The 22,416-nt window shown below is 44.9% G+C and overlaps 1 protein-coding gene across 1 annotated transcript in view; it reads right to left on the bottom strand.

Annotated features, from left to right (window-relative positions):
* Positions 1-22,416, bottom strand: part of EXOC4 (exocyst complex component 4) — a 390,546-nt gene that overhangs the window by 73,627 nt on the left and 294,503 nt on the right. The window contains exons 11-12 of the mRNA XM_035126670.2: positions 18,508-18,727; positions 143-279 (exon numbers count right to left, since the gene is read on the bottom strand). Of these exons, the coding sequence (XP_034982561.1) occupies positions 143-279; positions 18,508-18,727 (357 nt within the window). The remainder of the gene's footprint in view (positions 1-142; positions 280-18,507; positions 18,728-22,416) is intronic.

The following is a 22,416-nucleotide window of genomic DNA, read 5'->3' as shown; positions in this document are numbered from 1 at the left end:
ATCTTTTTGCATAAGTAAAATAAATCTAAACTTATTCCCTCATTTGCCTTTTCCTGCTAAAGAATAAAACCTCCAAATGCTTCAGCCCGTCCTTGAAGGGAAGGACCTGAAGGGTGCCACCTGGCCCTCAAGCAAGCCTTACCTGTAGGCCGCAGTGCAGGTGTCCTTGTATTCCTGGAGTTTGACACATACCATGTTGAGGAACTGGTCAGAGTAGGCGCTCAGGTAATGCATCAAATTCATGAGGTCCTGGACGGTCTTTTCCACAATCACTGTGCTCTGCCGAAAGAAAGAAAGAAAGAAAGAAAGAAAGAAAGAAAGAAAGAAAGAAAGAAAGAAAGAAAATTTTCTAAAGGCTTGTCATGGTGGGCCCCTGCCAAGAGAAACATTTTTCAAGCCTTTCTAAGTTTATTTGGCACAAGCAAGCAAACCAAGAACACCATAGTTAGTTTTAATTACTGTAAATGCAACAATTCAATACAATGGCGTAAGATTCTCGTTTTAAACCTTGGGTACTTCTTCATGCAGAATATAGTTGAATTCACCAATTCACTCTCACAAGATGTAGTGATGGCTGCCAATCTTCTCCTTCAGAGCAAATTCATGAAGGGTAAGGATATGGCCACTGTCAGGGTTGTTACGACTACTCCAGAGTAACGACTTTCCACATGCTTGTCTTTCAAAAGTCTTTATTAGTGCACCTTATTTACAGTGTAACGAGCTGCTGGTTTCATGTCTCCTCATTCCGAGTCAGAATCCGGCACTGCCCCTTTTCGCAACTTTGACCAACATAAAAGCCTCAGGACAGTGAATCTCCTCCCCTTTCTCCATAGCTGCCAAGTTTTCCCTTTTCTCGCGAGGAAGCCTATTCAGCATAAGGGAAAATCCCTTAAAAAAGGGATAACTTGGCAGCTATGCCTTTCTCCCCCTCCTCCTGCGGGGAAGGGTCTACGGTCTGCCTTCTGCCTGTCCACCCTTCCCGCCTCTCTCTCTTCCTGCCTGTGGAGCAGGGGCTCTCCAATGCTGCCAGAGCCCTGGCACTCCTTCTCCGTCTCCTGACTCACCCCTTCAGACCCCACACTTTCATGACTGCTTGGAGACAGGCTGCTTCTGATGAGGGGGGGGGGGTTCTCTGTAACCCCTCCCCCTTACAGCTACTAATCATGATGGCTGTGTACAACTTCTATTGTTGGATGCAGGATGTTTCTGAATACCAGTTTCTGGGAATCACAAGTGCTCAGGTCCTGCTTGCAGGCTTCCCATAGGCATCTGGTTGGTCACTGCGAGAAAAGGTTTTTCTTTCTTTCCTAAACTAACCCATTCCCCAAAACGCACCACCCTTTCTTTGTTGGCAAAGTGCTCCAGCCCCCAATCATTTTGCTTTACTCTATATCTTTTCCAGGTAAGCAATTTTTTTTTTAGTTGGTTTCTATGAGAAGCTTCATATCCCTTTCTCGATTCGTGTTGGCCCTGAAGAGCCAGTGGCTCGAGCCAACATCCCCACAAGTTATCTCAACACAGCTGGTTTGCTATTACAGCATTTTGTATGCTCTCTGGGTATCTGCACACTTCTCTTTCATGTAAGCCCTACTGATGGGTGCAGGAAAGAAAGAGAAAGGTAAAACTAACTTCCAGAGGGGCAACTGTGTTAGCTTCCTGCGGCAAAAACAAGAGTCTTGTGACACCTTAAATTTACTAACCAATTTAACACGCTGCAAAGTAATATTTCGCTTCACAGAATAGCAGTTTTATTTTCTGAGCTGTGCACTTAAAAACAAGAGGCTGATGCATCTTCCAAGCGCTGCTTTGGTTTACATATTGAATTAAAGTCCTCCGTGTAGCTGATTCCATTGACTGCGACAGGTGAGGCATTCTCTCCCCGCCTCCCTTGCAAGACAGTCGGACACTTCTTGCATTCGAAGTTGCAAAACCTCATCAGAGTCAAAGCTGCAGCCTCTCCGCTACCCTCCCCCAAGCCTGGCTTCCTTCTCAGCATCGATTTTAAGATTAAAGTACTGCAAGAAGGACCCAGATCCATAATCCTGTTCCTGCAGATTTACCGGTGAGTGACAGGAATTGATTCTGCTCTCCAAGCTGCTAAAAAGAATAAGGAAGCCTCCCCCTCGCTCAGCGCTGCAACCTGGCCCTTTGCATGTGTGGCACGTTATTCCGAGGGAAGCTTGACAGTCGTCAAAGGCACTTTGCAGAGAGTGTCCTTGGCTGGGAATATAGGGTGGTGAAAAACACTTCAGCTCTGCACAGCTACTGATATTCCACAGCTGCCCTGTTACCACTCACGACTTTCTGAGCTGAAGGTATCCCATCGGTCATAGCCTCAGTCCACCTGGGGCTTGAGCAAGCTCCTGCTTTCAGAGGCTGCCTGGGGCTGAAGGAGGTAGGGCTGGTCAAGCACCTGGCCAGCCAGAACACTAAAAATATATATGATGGGACTGAGCCTTGGACTGAATCACAAACTGTGCATGGCAGCCCCAGCCAGAAGGACTAACAGACCCCACTCCTGTGTTTCAAAAGGTCCTTTTGGGCATTGACCCACAGACCTTCTAGGTAAAGGTAAAGGGACCCCTGACCATTAGGTCCAGTCGTGACCGACTCTGGGGTTGCGCGCTCATCTTGCATTATTGGCCAAGGGAGCCGGCGTATAGCTTCCAGGTCATGTGGCCAGCATGACAAAGCCGCTTCTGGCAAACCAGAGCAGCACATGGAAACACCGTTTACCTTCCCACTGTAGCGGTTCCTATTTATCTACTTGCATTTTTACGTGCTTTTGAACTGCTAGGTTGGCAGGAGCTGGGACCAAGCAACGGGAGCTCACCCCGTCACGGGGATTCGAACCGCCAACCTTCTGATCAGCAAGCCCTAGGCTCAGTGATTTAACCACAGCGCCACCTGGGTCCCTCACAGACCTTCTACCGTCCTTCAAAAGATTCCATCTTCTCTTTAAACAACTTTACGTTTGTGTGTCATGTTCAATTGTCCCTGGAGGAATGTCACCAGTATTGTGACAATTGCCACGATGAAAGTCACCAGATGCTACAATAAGGGTGAGAGATGATGCATCCGAAAACAAAAGTCTTGGGTTGCATGTGCTCCGGGCAAAAAAGAAATTTGGTTTATGCACTCAAGCACCTGCCGTTGGTTTCTCGGACTCACAGTGAAGGTTAAAACTTACCAAATTTCAAGCTTCCTTGTTTTCAGAAGCCATTTAGTTGGCAACTGTCATGGGATTTGAGCACACCACTGGTCGGGTATCTACTGCGGATAAAACTGATGTTTTGAGCGTGACTACAGATCAGTGGCAGAGCATCTGCTTTGTAAGACCAGGGTTCAACCCTGGAAGCATCTGTTTAGAAGGATCTGGAAGCAGGTTATGGGAAAGACCCTCCTCTGCCTGAACCCATCCTTTGAGAGCTGCTGGAAAAGGCATTCTAGGCTAGAAGGAGGTTGTTGCTGCCACCAATACTGTTTGTATCTTTATTTTTAGATCTTATGAAGATTTAATGTGGAAACTATTAATTTGGTTGTGTACCTTCCGATGTGTTTTATTTATTGTTCACAACTACTTTTATTATATTTACAGGTAGGTAGCAGTGTTGGTCTGAGTCGAAACAAAATAAAAAAATTCCTTCAGTAGCACCTTAAAGACCAACTAAGTTTTTATTTTGGTATGAGCTTTCGTGTGCATGCACACGAAAGCTCATACCAAAATAAAAACTTAGTTGGTCTTTAAGGTGCTATTGAAAGAATTTTATTATATGTATTTTTTCATGTTGTAAGCTGCCTTGAGCATGTACAGAAAAGCAGCATACAAATGCAATGATGTACGCATGCATCTATGTATGTATGCATGCTGTGGTCAAATCCTGCTTGCTGGTTTCCCACAGGCATCTGGTTGGCTACTGTGAGAACAGGATGCTGGACTACACTGGCTATTGACCTGATCCAGCAGGCTTACCTTATGTGCTCCTTAATGAGGAAGACCACACCTCACCAGGGAGGGCATTCCACCAATGGAGAACCCCCACCAAGAAGGCCCTGTCAAAGTGTCAATGAGTCAGTGCCAGCCAGGCAGCACCCAGCTGTGGCACCACCAAAAGGGCCTCCTCTGCCAATTGTAGGACCCAAGATGGTTGATAGCGAGGGTGGTGCTCTTTTAGGTATTTGAGTTCCAAATTGCTTGAGACTTCACAGGCTGAAGGCATGGATTGTTGTGGTTTTAAAATTGGGAGGACCACACACAAGAAAAATAAAAAATAAAGAGCTTTGCAATACAGAAAATATTGTTTGTCTGGAGCATATGATGATGATTTCCTGGATAACATTTGCCCAAACAAGAGAAACAGAGATTGACTGGCCCACGGAAGAGAGGAAACTTCTGGTCTTGGATATTGTATGCAGACTTCTGGTTCCATCACACAACAAATCTGTATAGGCTAGATCAGGCATCCCCAAACTGCGGCCCTCCAGATGTTTTGGCCTACAACTCCAATGATCCCTAGCTAAGAGGACCAGTGGTCAGGGGTGATGGGAATCGTAGTCCAAAACATCTGGAGGGCCGACGTTCGGGGATGCCTGGGCTAGATGAAAGTATTTCAGCCTCACAGATATCGTGCTTTACCATGATGGTGGATCTTAAAATTCAAGCGACTAGAGATGAAAATTTTGCAGAAACCAGCACCCTGTATGCGTGTGTGTATGTGTAATTTTCCTTCTGGGACATTTGGCAGGGTGTGTTTGTGTCAATGTCCTGTGTATATCTGGAGTTTTTAATTACTTTTCCTTGGCTACCGTCCTGCAAGTGTTCAAGCGCTGTTATATACACAGCATAAGGCTTTGGGAAGCATGATTCATTCCCTCGATGTGGCACTGATGGGGTCTATACAGCAGGGGGCTCCAGTGACCCGTGATGGGGCACTATTCATTAGGGAAGGGAGCTGCAAATATATAAATCAACATGTCAGAGGAAGGAGCCCTGGCCCGACCCAGCGGGAATGTGCGATACATACAGATTTGTTCCACTCCATGCCATTTCACCTGTCGTCAGCAGCGTGTACCGCGCAGTAATCAATTAGGCTGACAAGATTCTCTACAAATCGGCTTAGCTCCAGCTCCTCCTGTGCCTTTAGGGTGTAGCACAGAGAAATGAGGCTGCAGCTAAAGGGAGAGAGAGGGATGCTCCCCATAAGAAAGCAGCACTTGTAAAACTTAGCACAGTGTTGCTCTGTCAACACCTCTTAACAGTAACAGCCAAATGGAGCCTCCCTGTTCTGAGACAGTATACCAGGGGTCAGCAACCTTTTTCAGCCGTGGGCCAGTCCACTGTCCCTCAGATCTTGTGGGGGGCTGGACTATATTTTGAATAAAAAATATATGAATGAATTCCTATGTCCCACAAATAACCCAGAGATGCATTTTAAATAAAAGCACACATTCTAATCTTGTAAAAACACGCTGATTCCCAGACTGTCCGTGGGCCAGATTGAGAAGGCGATTGGGCCGCACCGGCCCGCGGGCCTTAGTTTGCCTACCCCTGCAGTATACCTTTAAATGTTAGGGAGCAAAGACCAGGAGAGGGCTGCTTTTGTTTGTTACTATGCTATTTATTTTTGTGTTTTCATATTGAAAACTTTTATATGCCTGTTGTCTTTGTCCATGGAGTTTTCTTGGCAGGGATACTGGAGTGGCTTGCCAGTTCCTTCTCCAGGTGGATCACGTTTAGTCAAAACTCTCCACTATGACCTGTCCATCTTGGGTGGCCCTGCATGGCATAGCTCATAGCTTCTCTGAGTTATTCAAGCCCCTTCGCCACGACAAGGCATTGATCCATGAAGGGGCATTCACCTTGCCTACAAAGGTCCGTATAGTTAAAGCTATGGTTTTCCCAGTAGTGATGTATGGAAGTGAGAGCTGGACCATAAAGAAGGCTGATCGCCGAAGAATTGATGCTTTTGAATTATGGTGCTGGAGGAGATTCTTGAGAGTCCCATGGACTGCAAGAAGATCAAACCTATCCATTCTTAAGGAAATCAGCCCTGAGTGCTCACTGGAAGGACAGATCGTGAAGCTGAGGCTCCAATACTTTGGCCACCTCATGAGAAGAGAAGAATCCTTGGAAAAGACCCTGATGTTGGGAAAGATTGAGGGCACTAGGAGAAGGGGACGACAGAGGACGAGATGGCTGGACAGTGTTCTCGAAGCTACGAACATGAGTTTGACCAAACTGCGGGAGGCAGTGGAAGACAGGAGTGCCTGGCGTGCTATGGTCCATGGGGTCACGAAGAGTCGGACACGACTAAACAACTAAACAACAACAACAATTGAAAACTGCCCAGTGATCCTTGGGTGAAGGGTGGTATAGAAATTGTTGTTGTTGTTGTTGTTAGTCTAGGGGGGGTCTCTGGCTTGATCCAGCAGGGCTCTTATGGTCCAGCAGGGCTATTCAGGGGAACTGTTATGCTGGGTAGAGGGAAGGCTTCGAGAGACAGACCCAGGCTGCAAACTCAACATCACTTAAAGGTTAGTTGAGCCAGCCTGGTATATATTCACAGGGAAGGTGGTTGAAAAGTGGCAGAAAGGTGGGGTTTTTCTGTCCTTTCAGTGCACAAAAGGGGATTCAAATCATCTTTAGTGTCATCACAAACATTCCTTGCATAACTTAATTCAGACAAACTGACTATTCCCTCAACGTAGGTGACACAAGATTCAACTAAGGAAACAAAGATTTTGGTTACACTACCAGGACTGGGGAGACCTAAATTAAAATCCAACATCAATTATGGCGTTTACTATTGGCCTTAAATGTCTCTGTTACTTTGCTCCTTCCTACCTCCTTTCTCTGCCTTCTCTTTGCTCATCTGCCACTGATCTCCACTTTAAGCCTAACATTTCCACAGCTGCCCTGTCTATGGGCATTTTCCTGAGCTGCTGTTGACCACTTCAACATCCTGACACACAGGAGCACAGAAAATGGCCTTATTCTGAGTCAGGCCGTTGATCCATCTAGTTCGGTATTGTCTATACTGTCTGACAGCAGCTCTTCAGCGTTTGATACCGGGGTCTCCCAGTCCTGCCTAGAGATGCCACGGATTGAACCTAGAGCCCTTTGTATACAAAGCAGAGGCTCTGCCATGGGGCAACAGCCCTTCTTTGACACCTGCTTTACTCTTTCCCACATTTTCCAGGAGAGAGACAGGACTCATCTTCTTACTCGGGCTTCCTGTATGAATTGCTTCCTGCATGCCTTCCATTTTCTACCTTTTTGTCCTTAGGTGTTGTATCTCTCTTTGGATTGTAAGTGTGTGACTGGGCCTGCCAGTCCATAATCTTTCTTATGCACCCATTCTGCTTTTTGGTACTTTATCGTATAGATTAATCAATATCTATTATCTTTATCTATCTATAACTACATCTTGTTATCTCTTGGCTAGAGATATTGGGCCCAGAAAAGAACTTCCAGAGCTTGCAATCCTTGCTTTGAAGCAGAGACAAACATCAGAGGCTCCAAACGCTTTTGCGACTTCAATTAAAACAAGAGCTTGAAGTCTGAAGGGCAGCTCTGAGGAAAACTGCAGCCATTTTGAAAGGCTGCAGCAAAGCCAAAGACCCTTCTCTACGGGGCCCCCTTGAACTAGAGAAGGGACAAAACTGGCTTTGGTCAGCACATCAGGTCCCTATTGCCCCTACCCCTTCTGGGCCAAATTTGGCAGGTGGGCTTCACATGACACGGTGCTTTGAGGTCCCCCAAATCAGTGGATTAATTCAAAGTGTACACAAAGTTCTTTGCAAGCCCCTTTGAAGGATTTGCAAAGAGCCCTGTCCTGAACTTTTAAATCCTGCTGAGCAGTAAGACTTCAGGAGCAATACGCTTGGGGCTTCTGAAGCGCTGCCAATCAGCGGAAGAATTTATTTTAAAAATCCAGGAAAGAATATGAACAGAAACAGAAACAGGAAAGGGAGAACAACTGAACCTCTTAAGAGCATTGTAACAACAAACGCAACTGAGTAAAGTAGAAAAATATACTAAGAATATCAAAGAAAAATGGATTCAATATGGGAATAAACCTTCAAAACTTCAAGGTTTATCAATGGCATTAATAAACACCATCAATATACTTAAAAGAATACAAGTGCCATGCCTAACACCATCAATTAAGTATAAGAACTAAACAGTTGAAACCTTACAAGATATAAGTGAACATATTTGGCAAGTTTACCAAGTACCAGGAAACACCCGTCAGGAAAACAGATAATAGAATATTTTCTACAATCACTGTGCCCAAAGTCACTAATGGAGATATAGCAATGTTGGAAGTCCTAATAATGGAAAAGGAAATTAATTAGATAATAGCTGACTTCATAACAATGCATCAGGAGCAGATGGGCTGAGTTTTTAAAAATCTTTTCTGGGAAAAAGCACTTACATTATGGGAAAATGATAAATAAGCCTTTGCAAATGGGAAATTTGCCAACATCATAGTCAGAAGTGATTGCAAAAGTACTTCCAAAAGCAGGAAAAGATTTGACGATTCCACAATCAGATGGAACGATTTCCCTCCTTAATCAAGATGTAAAAATATGGAGCCCTCTATTGGCAAACAGGTTAAGTAATATTATTCCAATGTGCATACACCAGGACCAAACAATGTTTATAAGGAGTAGAGAATTACAATCTAGTGCCAAGAAGGTAGTGGATTGAACAGAACTATGTAATAAACAAACAACTACCAGCCTTTCTTTTCCTGGATGTGGAAAAAGCCTTTGATAAGAATGAACTGGAAATTTGTATCAAGGATGCTACAATTAAAAAAAAAAGGAACAGGAACTTTTAAAACATGGGACTTGCTTTACTCTAAACCAATGCCCAGTGTACCACCCATCTACATGTATAATACTAATAGAAAGAGGAACAGGGCAAGATTATAATTTCACAGAATTTTCCATCATTATTGTTTACACTCTATTTGAATACATACAGAATTGGCAGCACATGCACAATTCACTCTGATCACAGAATCCAGGCGGGAAGGCCTGTTTGCTGGTGCAGAATGGGATGGCTTCTGGTACAGAGCACACTTAATTTCTCTTCCAATCTTCCTCACACTTGTCATTCATTCAAAGGTCATTTCATTGTAGGCAGAGACAAGCAGCCTTCCCCAGCCCTCTCTTTGAGCTTAAGGCCATACTACTTTGTGATACTCACAGAGATTGACAGGATTTCAACACTGGTGTGAACACTGCTAGGAAAGATTGCACCAGAGGCAAAGTTGCCTTCACAACATCTGCATCAGTCTATCTGGCTAACATGCCTAACCTGAGTTCAGCCACCTGGGTTCAAGGAACCCAATGCTTTGGGTTCCCCCACCCCAGCATCTGGCAGTCAAACATACTTGGGTGCCAGTTGCAGTGCAGGGATTATTTTCCTGATGTGAAATTTAGCAAGCCTCTATCATTTGTGTGTGGTAGTGCAAAAGCTCATTTGTAGGAAAAACAGGACTAAAAATGTTTGCAGTGACCATAAGAGTGGTCTGCAGGCCACTGAGATCAAGGTACGAACAACACATTCCAGAATCCTGGGAATTAGGTGATCCTGGAGGGTCACTGCCAGCTATAATGCTGCAAGATTGGATGCACATAGGCAGTCTGTTTTTTATTTGCTCATTTAACAAAAATTATATACCTCTAGATTGTAACAAAAACCTCTAAGGCATTTAAAAGAAATACAAGAATATCAATAAAAGAGGTCAAAATGATCAACACACTTTATAAATAGTTAAAATTAACAGTAAAATAGATTAAACCATGTCGGCATCTACAGGGTTGGATAGGTTTGCATCAAGAAGCAGGAGCAGAAAACAGTAGAGAGGTGTCTGCCTCATCTCTCTCTCTCTCTCTCTCTCTATCTCTCTCTCTCTCTCTCTCTCTCTCTCTCTCTCTCTCCACATGACTAAACAACAACATATACACACTGTTTCTTTGGAAATAAGACGTAGCCATAAAATAAGCCGTAGCAGGATTTTTAAGCATTCAAGGAATAAATGCCATACCCTCAAAATAAGACATAGTGATAGGCGCAGCAGCAATGCCGGCCATGGCAGGAGGAGGGGGAGGGAAAAAATAAGACATCCCCTGAAAATAAGCCATAGTGTGTTTTTTGAGGAAAAACAAATATAAGACGGTGTCTTATTTTCGGAGAAACACAATATATACGGCATATACGATATATACATCAGTATTTCCCCCCATAGCAAACTGTTACTGCTCTCTGAACTTCCAGGCTGTAGACTGGCTGCAAATATTGTGCTATTTTTTAAAAAATAAAAAAGAGATTACTGAGGGAGAAACATGATACAGGTTTATGTGGAAAGAATAAATATTCAATGTATGACTGTAATGGGCAGGCAGTAGGCTGAAGAGCAGAAAAATTGCTTCACACAGTACGACTCAGTTTGTGGAACTCACTTAGATACATAAAACTGTAGAGTTGGAAGGGATTATGAGGGTGATCTAGTTCAACCCCCTGCATTTCAGGAATCGTTCACCCAACATGGGGCTGGAACCCATGACCCTGAAATTAAAAGTTTTGTGTTCCACTGACTGAGCCTACCCCATGGCTTTTTACTTTCTTTTAAAAAAGTATTACCAAGCTGCTGCCATCCAGATGTTTTGATCTACAACTCCCATTGGCCCCAGCCAGCACGGTTGACTTAAATTTTGGAGGTGTTCCTTAACAAATGTGGTGGTGCGGAACTGTGGAGGCCAAACTCACCATGGAAGTTGAGGTAGGATTTTCGCTCAGAACTAACCTCTCCACAGCTGGTAGCCACAAAAGTTCAAAATGACCAAAAGCATCATACCTTGGGCATTGAATGTTAGGGATGAAACAAAGGATGATTATCACCATGCTTCCAAGTTTCCCAGGGCATCTGACTTGCCATTTGTTTATTTAAAATATTTATCTCTTACAGTTCTGACCCTGAGGCACATAACGAGAGTCTAGAAACAAAAGCCCATAAAATATTTGAGGAACAGAATGTGTATCTATGTAGATGGACCTTGGTAGACCCAATTGGGCAACTCTTATGCTCCTTAGAGTATGTTGAAATGTCCTGAGTTTTGGCACTGGTCTGATCCAACAGTGCCCATGGAACCATGTAGCTATTCTAAGAAGGCCCCTCGACAGACTGGCCTTTCCCCTTTCTGATTTATGTCTGCTACCAGTGCAGATGGCTTCCTGCCGATCTTGCTCTACAGAACTCCCAGGCAGTTGTGGATTTCACAGAGTAAGCATTTCGATTCTGTCTTGCTCTCATACATTATTTCCCCCATGCTAACGACAGTCAAGTTACTGTCCTGTGAAAAAATCCATTTAGCTCTAGCGAGGCTGGCTGCAAAGCGGGAAATGAAGGGCACCGGGGAAGCCTAAGCTGGCACCAGGCGAGCGCGGGCACAGCCATCCGCAAAGCACTCATCCATTACCCAATCAGTGGCATTTCCAAACCCAGCGGGGTTCAGCTGGGGTCCTGCTGGGAAACAGAAATTAACTTGAAATGGAAGTAATTCATCTTCAGAAGCTAGTCGTCTTTCTAAAGTGCTCCTTGGCAATAAAGGGGAGAGATCCAACAGCAACTTGGCACCATGAAATAAATGCTCACTGTGAAGCCGGGTGGTGCTCAAGAACAGAATGGCACTCCATCTTCATTTTGCCCATCTTCATTTTGTCCACTTAAAACACAACATGCACCTAAGTGACATCTGCATCTATGCATTGTTAGGCCACGTTAAAGGCTTCCTTAGCCCCAACTAAAATCCGACTTGCATCGTCACTGCACTGTTAAGCCAAATGCTATGCAGGTTAAGTAGCTACAAAGGAGTCTCCATGTAGCTGGAAGCCTTCAGGTGGCTTCGGGTGGAGCCATTGGTGGAGAAGCCCCTTGCAACCTCTTGCAATGCCACTGGCGTCTTCATTCACACAAGGAACTAAAAGTCACAGAGAAATTGTAGCATATTTCTTAGTCCTCTTCTACTGTTGGAAGCTGCCAGGTGTTTCTGAAGAGTGAGTGAGCCAATGGGCAGGCATGTGCCCCGGGGGTGGTGGTGGCATGGAGACCAGACTGGAAGTCAAAACCCAGGCAGCTGTAGCAGCTGTCAGAATCAACGGCAAGTATAGTCACAGAGCATCTTCTGACCACATGAAGGTCTCAAAGATTCCAAATTACATATTTGAAGGAACCTCCTACGTCTGTTCAAGGCCTTTAACATCTGCATCTCAGTCCATCTGGCTGACCTTTTCTGGACTTTTTTCATGATCAGTTATTAAGGTCAAATTATTATTTATACTGGACAGATATTCTGTCAACACTGAAATGTCACCAGAGTCGGACAGCTGGCAATGAAGTACACTAACTACATATTTACTGTCAAGGGATTTGGAGCCTTCATGCCGTTTTCTACATTATAGGGCATATTGTATAGCCTTCAGTGCAAAAATGCAGGATTTGAGAATCTTAGTTTCAACTTTTTGCAACTGTAAAAGTGAGTTGTATGTCCCCATGAATAAACAGGGGGAAATAAAACCAAAGTGGCATTTTTTTGCTAGAGGTTGAGGGCTTGTCTAGACTACAGGTTTGCCATAAGTTGCGGCAAAGTTTTAAGCTGGCCTGCGTTGTCTATTTTACTAATCAAGGCAGGCGCAACACCTGCTGTTATACGGTAAGAGGGGACAGGATAGAGGTGCATTAAATTATACTAGACCTAACAGACATTCAATGAAGCTAAATATTGGGAGGTTCAGACAGACGAACAGAAAATACCTCACATATTACATAGTTAAACTGTAGCGGAGGGTTAGAAATGGCAAAAGCCCCCCCCCCTTCCACATATCCCTTGAAAAGTAAGTGTGCATCTTAGTCTTAGACCTTCCAATAAAACTGGCAGCCAACAGATTAATCAGGTATGCCTATAGACTGCCACGGTGGCAGTGGTGGGGTCTCAGGTGAGTAACAGCATGCTTGGAAAAGCAATGAGCTCCCGACTTACTGGGTGGGTGGTTGGTGGGTGGGTGGGTAAGGATCACACCGGGACCCTGGTGGAGCTGCTCTGAACCCTACAGTCTTGCTTGATTATTCTACTGACTACATCCGTTAAAGTCTCCTTACAAATCAAGAGCTCATATCCCACTCATCAAAGCATCTCAAAGATTCCACCAAATTTTGAATCTTCAAGAGTGCAGCCATGTGGTCATTTATGTATGCAATCTTTTAATCTCAAAAGGCGTTTATTTTCTGCCACAGAAAATAAGAGGCAGGTTTTTTTAATTGGAAGACTTCACATTCCTTAGATGCTATTTAGCACCAACATGTTAGAAATGAACACTAGGACCATAGTGCTTGTGCAATTTCAGCTTTGGTTTTTCTTGGCAAAATCCTCCCTACAGGGAATGCTCAGTTGTGTGGGGTAGTGATGGGGTTTGCTTCAAAAGACAACTTATCTAACTTTGTTTGAAAAGTGATGAATCTGTCTTTTGTCTCTGTAAGAATTTGCTGTCGGATTTCACATTACTTGAAAAACAAAGCCCACAAAACAACTACGGTAGGTATAATTATGTGCCTTATGAGCTAGGAGGAACTTGGAAACCTGAAGCTACGTAGTAGCAGATGCTTTGCAACTTGTAGGCTCGCAGAAGTCCTTCTACTGGAAACTTGTGCTTGCAAACATTTCTCATGCAGAACCCTTCATTAGGTAGCCATAGCAGGGCGCCTGAAAACTGTGGCCTTAATGGGAAACCCAGGGTTCCCACTGTGCAATGTATGGAAAGGCCCTTAGGGGCGGAACTATGCATGCGTGTTTGAAACTTGACCGCAGCATCAAGTGATGGCTTCTTTGTGCAAATGAGCTATTAGATGAATCACTGCCATGAGAACTATGATATCACATGATGCTAACTCAAACACAAGTTTTCAGCTGAGAGTAAGACATTTCACATATTCAGCTGATAGTCATCAAGTGATGAGTAATCGACTGAATGTGTGATGCAACTAATGTTTACTCTGGGGTTGGTGCCGCTGTCCAGCCTCCTCCTTGATTTCATGCACAATTTCTTATTTATCTCAGGCAATTTTCCAAACGAATGTATCTCTCTGCATTTATATATGCTGTTTTATGTTATGAGCATTTTATGTGGCTGGCAAGAGTTTTGGTTTTTGAACAATGCAGAGATATGCAATCAAGTATTGAAGGAAGCAGAACAAATGAAGAAAGACTGAGGGTGGCGATGGTTGAAGAGGACTCCTGATTTGTGGGTAGCCTCCGCTAACTGGTTCCCAGTCTACCATGGAAGACATCTGTTCTGTATTTCCCATCACCCTCTGAGAACTTCAAATGAGATCGAAATTCACAACTACCAACAACAGAGCACAGCATTGATTAATTATTGCCTTCACTAACCAGCAAGATACTCCTACAACTGGATCCACCACTGGTCATTAGAACCAATGGAAGGACGTTGTGGCTATGGGGTTCAGATCAAGAAATTGAGGGCAGAAATATCAATACCTGCTGGTGAAAGTTTAAGCCTCAGTGTTTTGAAATCTAGAGCTGATGGATACAGATTACTAATACCGTGTTTCTCCTAAAATAAGACACGTCTTATATTTATTTTTCCTCTAAAAAAATACATCACGGCTTATTTTTGGGGGATGTCTTATTTTTTTATTAAGCATAGTACAGCATTGTTAAGTATGGTACGGGGCTTTCTTGCGCCGCCCGCTGAGCAATTTTTTTTTTAACAGCTGAAATACCCTAGTTCAAGATTCCCTGCAGATAGAAACTCTCACTTCAACTGTTCCTTTCAGTACTGGTAATATCAAGAGATATAGTTTGTACTGTAATGTTTTTCACATTTTCAACTTCTGAATGAATACCACCAAGTGTCTTCTATGGTGTTATATTCTCTCCCCGACCGTCTCTCTCTCTCTCATACCACTCTCAAGGTTGGTTTGATGACAGTATGCAACTACTGAGGACAATAATATGGTACAAAGGAAAAGGTGCAGAAAAAGTTAACTAAAGCAATCAATGGCATTGTAGTGAATATTTATGCACAGGTTCTCAGCATGATAGCCTCCACAGCCATGCCAGGAAGGAAAGTCCAAAAATGCAGAAAGTATTTATCCATTGTGCAGCTTCATTGCAGCAAAGATAACGCGGTGCGGCGCGGCGCGGCTGGGGCTGCTGCCGGCTCCTGCCGAGTCCTGCGGCTTCGCGCGCCGCACCGCACAGTGTGAAGCCCAGGGACCCGGCAGCGGGCGGCGCGCGAAGCCGCAGGACTCGGCAGGAGCCGGCAGCAGCCCCAGCCGCGCCGCGCGAAGCCCAGGGACCCGGCAGCGGGCGGCGCGCGAAGCCACAGGACCCGGCAGGAGCCAGGAGCAGCAGCCTCAGTCGCGCCGCGCGAAGCCCCAGGACCCGGCAGCGGGCGGCGCGCGAAGCCGCAGGACCCGCTGCTGCGTCCCTGGGCTTCACGCAGTGCGGCGCGGCGCGGCTGGGGCTGCTGCCGGCTCCTGTCGGGTCCTGCGGCTTCGCGCGCTGCCCGCTGCCAGTCCTGGGGCCCGTTCAGTCGGAGCTCCGCGCGTCGCTGTGCTGGGGCTCCCACTGGGCTGGGGCTCGGCGCGGCGCGCGCTGCTGCGTTTGCCGGCTCCCGCTGGGTCGGGTAGGTACCCCCAACACGTCTTATTTTTGGGGGATGTCTTACATTTTTTTGCCTTTAAAAGATCGTGGCATGGCTTATTTTAGAGGCACGTCTTATTTTAGGAGAAACACGGTATTTCCTTTTGGCACCCAATACCAAACACTGGTCGAGGCAGGATAATGAGCTAGGTGGGCATCTGGTCCAATGTGGTTAAGGCTGCTCATTCATTCTCAGAATTTCAGCCTTGGTCTGAACCAAGAAACACCTTTAATCAAATCTAAGCAGTTCCCAGCAAAACGGCTCCTGGATGTGGACAAGGGGATGAGAGCAGCTACACAGATATGGTCGAAGAGGTAAAAATGAAGATTTATGAGCACAATATTTGCCTTGTGAAGGCAAGCTTGTCCATGCCGTTGGGCTAATTAAAATAATCCATCACACAGTGTGTGTCTGAGGCCAGGTCAGCTGAAAAGCTGGGTATAAACCAAATGTCAAGATGTGCCAATGGAAAAGGCATATTTGTATGTGAATATCTGTGTGTGAGCTTGCACATGCACATTTGTGTGTGTCAGTACCAGATTGTGAGAATGTTTTGTTGGTTTTACTGCTCTATCTGCAGTAACTGTTTGATAAATAACACTCCAAAACAGTTGCAATGATGCAGCAACAACAACAGTTGCAATGCTGTGTGCAGAAGGCCTTCTTTCTACTTAAAGGATCATAGAAACATAGAGTTGGAAGAGACCCCGAGAGTCATCTAGCCCAACCCCCTGCAATCCAGGAATCTCTGAAACCTGACCTATTCCCGGTTCTCCATTTGGTTGCCCCTGCAGCCTCTAGCTCTGAGACCAGCTCACTTTACAGGGGAAATGACATATTTTGTTCCATCCAAGTTGCACTGGGTAATGTGTCCAGAACACTGGAAAACACTTGTGTGAAACTGCACAGGCATCCCCAAGGTTTGCCTGCCCTGGGTCCAAAATTAAAGCAGTAAGCAGGAGAACAAACACTGTAGAAAGTAACAGTGTGAAGCTATCAGTTATCCTGGCCCCAAATCATGTAGGGTTTTATAGAACAGAACAAGCATCTTCAATTGTGCTCAGACTGAAAGGCAGGATAACTGATATAGTCCATTTGGACCATAAAGTGCACACCAGTCACAGTCTGGCTGCCACATTTTGCACTAGCTGAAGTTTCTGGACACTCTTCAAGGGCAGCCCCACACAGAGCACACTGCAATAACCTAAAGGAAGAGATGATTCAGGCATGAATCACTGGGGCCAGATCCTCCTCCTCCCCCTCCCCCTCCTGGAAGGGGTGTAGCTGGAGTACCAGTCAATGCAGCCACTTGGCCCTCCAGGAGTAATGCTGGATCCAAAAACATATTTCAGGTTGTGAGTGAACCTAGTGCTTCTTTTTCATCCAGAACAGGCTGGCCTACTGCCCTGTCTTGTCTGGATTGAGTCTCAATATTTCAGCCCACATACAATCTATCAGTATGTCCAGGCAGTCTAGATTCAGTCCAAGTCACAACTAAAAAGAAACATGCCTTTCCTTTCTTGCACATTCATGAGGAAGGTATTTTTCCCTCCTTGGGTTAGCTCTTATTCTGTAGGGAGGCAGCAGAAAGGCTTAGAAAGATTTTGCAGGTCTCATTAACACACCTGTACTATGTTCTGCATGCTCCCTATTGAATGTACTTGTAAATTATCTACCTTGGTTTAACAACAAGGTGCCAAAGAAAGCACACAACTATTTTTTTAGGGGGAGGGGGGAAACCTACCTAAGTTGACCAAATAATTGTAGATGGAATACGAAGAACGAAACTGTATTTGTAAATTAGCAACAACCAGTAAACATGGTTGCTTTTCAATGTGGTATTTTTACACTGATAGTGCAATTACTTGCTGTGAGTATTCAAACTGGGATCAATGGGGGGGGGGGGGGAAATGAAGGCATAAACACCCCAAATCAATTTGCATTTCTCAATTTGCCATTAACTATGGGTTAACCTCAAGCTATGCCTCTGATTGCATCCAGGTAACCCCTAGTCTTAAACAACCTCTTGGTGTCTCAGTTTAGCCACTAATAATTTAAAGGCCGTGCATGTGCACGCTTACACACATATATATAGGGGTGCAAATATATAAAAAATCACTTCAGATGAGACTGAAAATCACTACATTGCGCAAAGTATTATCTATTGATCAGAATTTTCACTCGTGTCTCAAAGGTCACGTTCACCCTTGAGAAGCATGGAATGCACAATTGATCGGCTACAACTGCAGCCTAATAGTTTCTGATTATGGCTGCAAATGGACCTGAAAGAAAACTCATTTGTTTATGGCACTAAACAACAAAACTCGCTTGGCAGCTCTCCGTGGCCATTTGAACATCTCTCGTCACCAACATCCATCTGATTAATGTACAGTAATTTGACAAGATGAGAACAGTATGCCGTCGCGGCTGGTAATGACATTTTCTTGGGAGAGCCACAAGTGATCTCCCCCCAGAAGCGAGAGAGAAGGCCAATCCCAGGAACGGCCTCATTATCATAAGCAACTCATTATGGCAGAAGCAGCTGTGCAGGCAGCCTTCAGAATGAGTTTTACTGGGCTGTCCGCTATCATGATGCCTCTGTCAAAAAGGCTTACATTCTACCATGTATGATGAATCTGAAAGGAAGGCTTCTCAAGGGCATATTGGAACCGCAACTTATTTTAAACAAGCATTGGAACATCAAACAATGAAGCTTCACCAGTGCCTTCGCAGGGAGGCCCCTTTCTGAAACGGTGCAGCACTGTTACCTGCAAGAGAGGCCTCTGCACCCCCAGCATCTTCATGGTGTCTGCGCTGGCCAGTATCTTCAGGGGCTCGGTTATTTTGGTGACTCCTTCAATTTCCTTGTTGATTTCTCCCAGGACTTGGCTAAGAAAGATGTTCTTGATGTACATGGTGAGGAATTCCCGGAGTGGGCACTGCTTAGTTGGGCTGAGTCCCAAAGCGTGCTCAATCTCTTGAATAAATCTGAAACACATTAAAGCAGGGGAAACTCACTGTTACTATGTTTGCCATGTCAAATGGAACTAGATTTAAGCTAACTGTTTCCAGACGTTTTATGGAACAAGGGGTGAATCCTTATCTTTCAGAAACACGCTCCTACTAGAATTGATAGAAGTTCATTTATCTTAAAAAGCTTATAATTTGTACAGCTCCCATTAAAACAGGGCTGGGAACCACCAGCCCATGGGCCATATGCATTTGCCGGGGTGTGGCTGCTGTCGCATGATGACAGTTTTTAGGAGCCACAGGTGAGAGCTGAGTGCAGGGTGGGGGCCAAAGGTGGACAAACTACTCCAGAAGGAGCATGACGTGACCCCCACCAGAGCTACTACCCCTCCGCTAACACCCCATAAAATTTTATAATGTGTAAAGTAAAGGGTAAAGGGACCCCTGACCATTAGGTCCAGTCGTGACCAACTCTGGGGTTGTGGCGCTCATCTCGCATTATTGGCCGAGGGAGCCGGCGTACAGCTTCCAGGTCATGTGTAGTCTGAGCCTAAAATGGCACCAGGGATGTGGGTGGCACTGCAGTCTAAACCACTGAGCCTCTTAGCTTGCCAATTAGAAGGTCGGTGGTTCGAATCCCTGCAACGGGGTGAGCTCCTGTTGCTCTGTCCCAGCTCCTGCCAACCTAGCAGTTTGAAAGCATGCCAGTGCAAGTAGATAAATAGGTACCGCTGAAGCAGGAAGGTAAACGGTGTTTCTGTGCACTCTGGCTTCCGTCACGGTGTTCCATTGTGCCAGAAGCGGTTTAGTCATGCTGGCCACATGACCTGGAAAGCTGTCTGTGGACAAACGCCGGCTCCCTCGGCCTGAAAGCGAGATGAGCGCTGCAACCCCATAGTCGCATTTGACTGGACTTGACTGTCCAGGGGTCCTTTACCTTTATCTAAAATGGCATCATTGGACAGAGAGGGTTAATTTTTAAAAAAATCCTGCCATGGGAACTGGGATTACTCCTTGGATACACTGGCTTGGGGCAAGCGGTGGGGTAATAGTTGCATTATTGGGGCACCCAGAGGACAGCCAGTGCATCAGAACAGCCCATCACTGCCTGGAAGGAAGAAGATGACAAAGCTAAAGTCCCTTTCAATTCCTTGGCAGCTGCAATTTGTAGCTGACATCCAGCATATGGCTGAGTGAGTCCAACGTGACATGCAGGTCTATGCGGGAAATTTTTCTTAAACCATTTCATCAAGAAAAGAACCAGCCAGATGTAAATTTCCAAGGGAATCAAACTCTGCTCTCAGCGGTCCCAACTGAAACTATCTCGCACCGGCAGAGGAAAACGGAGGAAAAACCCATAAAGGTAAAAGGCCCTGTGGGGTGTATTTTCTCAGTGTGAGAGAGGAAGTCATATGGCAAGTCAAGGATGGAAAATTCCCTTAACGCATGGTAATTACACTTATTTAACATAACAACTGCAGTGCTTATTCTTGTAAAATGCTAAGGAGATTTCTGCAAATCAAAATGCAAAGCAAGGAACATTTCTGGGTTGCTAGACCATGGCCCCAGTTGATGAGGGGAGCTGGGGGGGGGGGAGTCCAAAAACTTAATGAAGCTGAATGAGGGAAGGGGGGGAAATCTCTTGTCTGTTCTCATACTGCTATGAAATGTCTGAAGAGAAGAACAGGGTCTGGGAGAAAGCCCTAAAAATGCAGGAGGAAAAGCTGAAATCTCCATCTCATATCCAATTCAGAAGCAAGCGCTTGTCGAGTGATATACAAATTTAACTTGTTTTATCTTTCTAGGAAAGCATTCAAGGTGATTTGTGACTACAATTAAGCAGTCCCTCTAGACAGAAAAGCACTTTAGGTAAAATCAGGTGTCTCTCTTCTCCTGCTCCCCACCCCCATGACAAGTCATTGTATTTTTATTGTTATTCATGTAACAACTTGTTTCAGAAAACTTAAGTAATTTTAACTCCCAACTCTATTGCCTCAGCTAGCCTGTAATACAGAATTGTTAAGGAAACAGATGACTTTTGCATCTTTTGCAAATTGTCAGTCTTTGCTTTTTCTGTTGCAACATTTCTTCTACAAGAACTGTTTAAAAACACAGTTTTGCTAAATTATTGTAACAGAATATTGCAATAATAAAGAAAATATGATAGCCATCTTCAAATATCTCCTGAAGGTGCGTCTCCACCCCCATCATTCTGCCCGGACACTGAGGTCCAGTGCCGAGGGCCTTCTGGTGGTTCCCTCGTTGCAAGAAGCCAAGTTGCAGGGAACTAGGCAGAGGGCCTTCTCGGTAGTGGCGCCCGCCCTGTGGAACGCCCTCCCACCAGATGTCAAAGAGAAAAACAACTACCAGATTTTTAGAAGACATCTGAAGGCAGCCCTGTTTAGAGAGGCTTTTAATCTTTAATCAATTATTTTATTCTTCTGTTGGAAGCCACCCAGAGTGGCTGGGGAAACCCAGCCAGATGGGTGGGGTAGAAATAATAATAATAATAATAATAATAATAATAATAATAATAATAATAAAAAATTATTATCTAAAGGACTGTCACATGAAAGTTGGAAACAATCTTGTTTTCTCCTGATCTGGAGGGTAGCTGATATTCCTGCATTGCAGGGGGTTGGAATAGATGACGCTTGGGGTCCCTTCCAACTCTATAATTTTATTATTCTATGATCTATGACCCATTCATGGATCAATGCCTTGTCGTGGCGAAGGGGCTTGAATAACTCAGAGAAGCTATGAGCTATGCCATGCAGGGCCACCCAAGATGGACAGGTCATAGTGGAGAGTTTTGACTAAACGTGATCCACCTGGAGAAGGAACTGGCAAGCCACTCCAGTATCCCTGCCAAGAAAACTCCATGGACAAAGACAATAGGCATATAAAAGTTATGACGCTGGAAGATGAGCCCCTCAGGTCGGAAGGCGTCCAACATGCTACTGAGGAAGAGCGGAGGACAAGTACAAGTAGATTCAGAGCTGATGAAGCGGCTGGGCCAAAGCCGAAAGGACGCTCAGTTGCGGATATGCCTGGAAGCGAAAGGAAAGTCCGATGCTGTAAAGAAAAATATTGCATAGGAACCTGGAATGTAAGAACCATGAATGGAGGTAAGCTGGATGTGGTCAAAAATGAGATGACAAGAATAAATATCGACATCCTGGGCATCAGTGAACTAAAATGGAAGGGAATGGGTGAATTCAGTTTGGGTGACTATCATATCTACTACTGTGGGCAAGAATCCCGTAGTAGAAATGGAGTGGCCCTCATAGTCAACAAAAGAGTGGCAAAAGCTGTAATGGGATGCAATCTCAAAAATGACAGAATGATCTCGATACGAATCCAAGGTAGACCTTTTAACATCACAGTAATCCAAGTTTATGCACCAACTACCAGAGCTGAAGAAAGTGAAATTGACCAATTCTATGAAGACCTACAACACCTCCTAGAAATGACACCAAAGAAGGATGTTCTTCTCATTACAGGGGATTGGAATGCTAAAGTAGGGAATCAAGAGATAAAAGGAACAACTGGCAAGTTTGGCCTGGGAGTTCAAAATGAAGCAGGGCAAAGGCTAATAGATTTCTGTCAAGAGAACAAGCTGGTCATCACAAACACTCTCTTCCAACAACACAAGAGACGACTCTACACATGGATATCACCAAATGGGCAGCATCGAAATCAGATTG

The sequence above is a fragment of the Zootoca vivipara genome, chromosome 10 (genome assembly GCF_963506605.1).
Source record: "Zootoca vivipara chromosome 10, rZooViv1.1, whole genome shotgun sequence".
Classification (NCBI taxonomy): Eukaryota; Metazoa; Chordata; class Lepidosauria; order Squamata; family Lacertidae; genus Zootoca; species Zootoca vivipara.
Note: the sequence above shows the minus strand (reverse complement) of the source record. Positions and strands in the feature narration are given on the sequence as shown.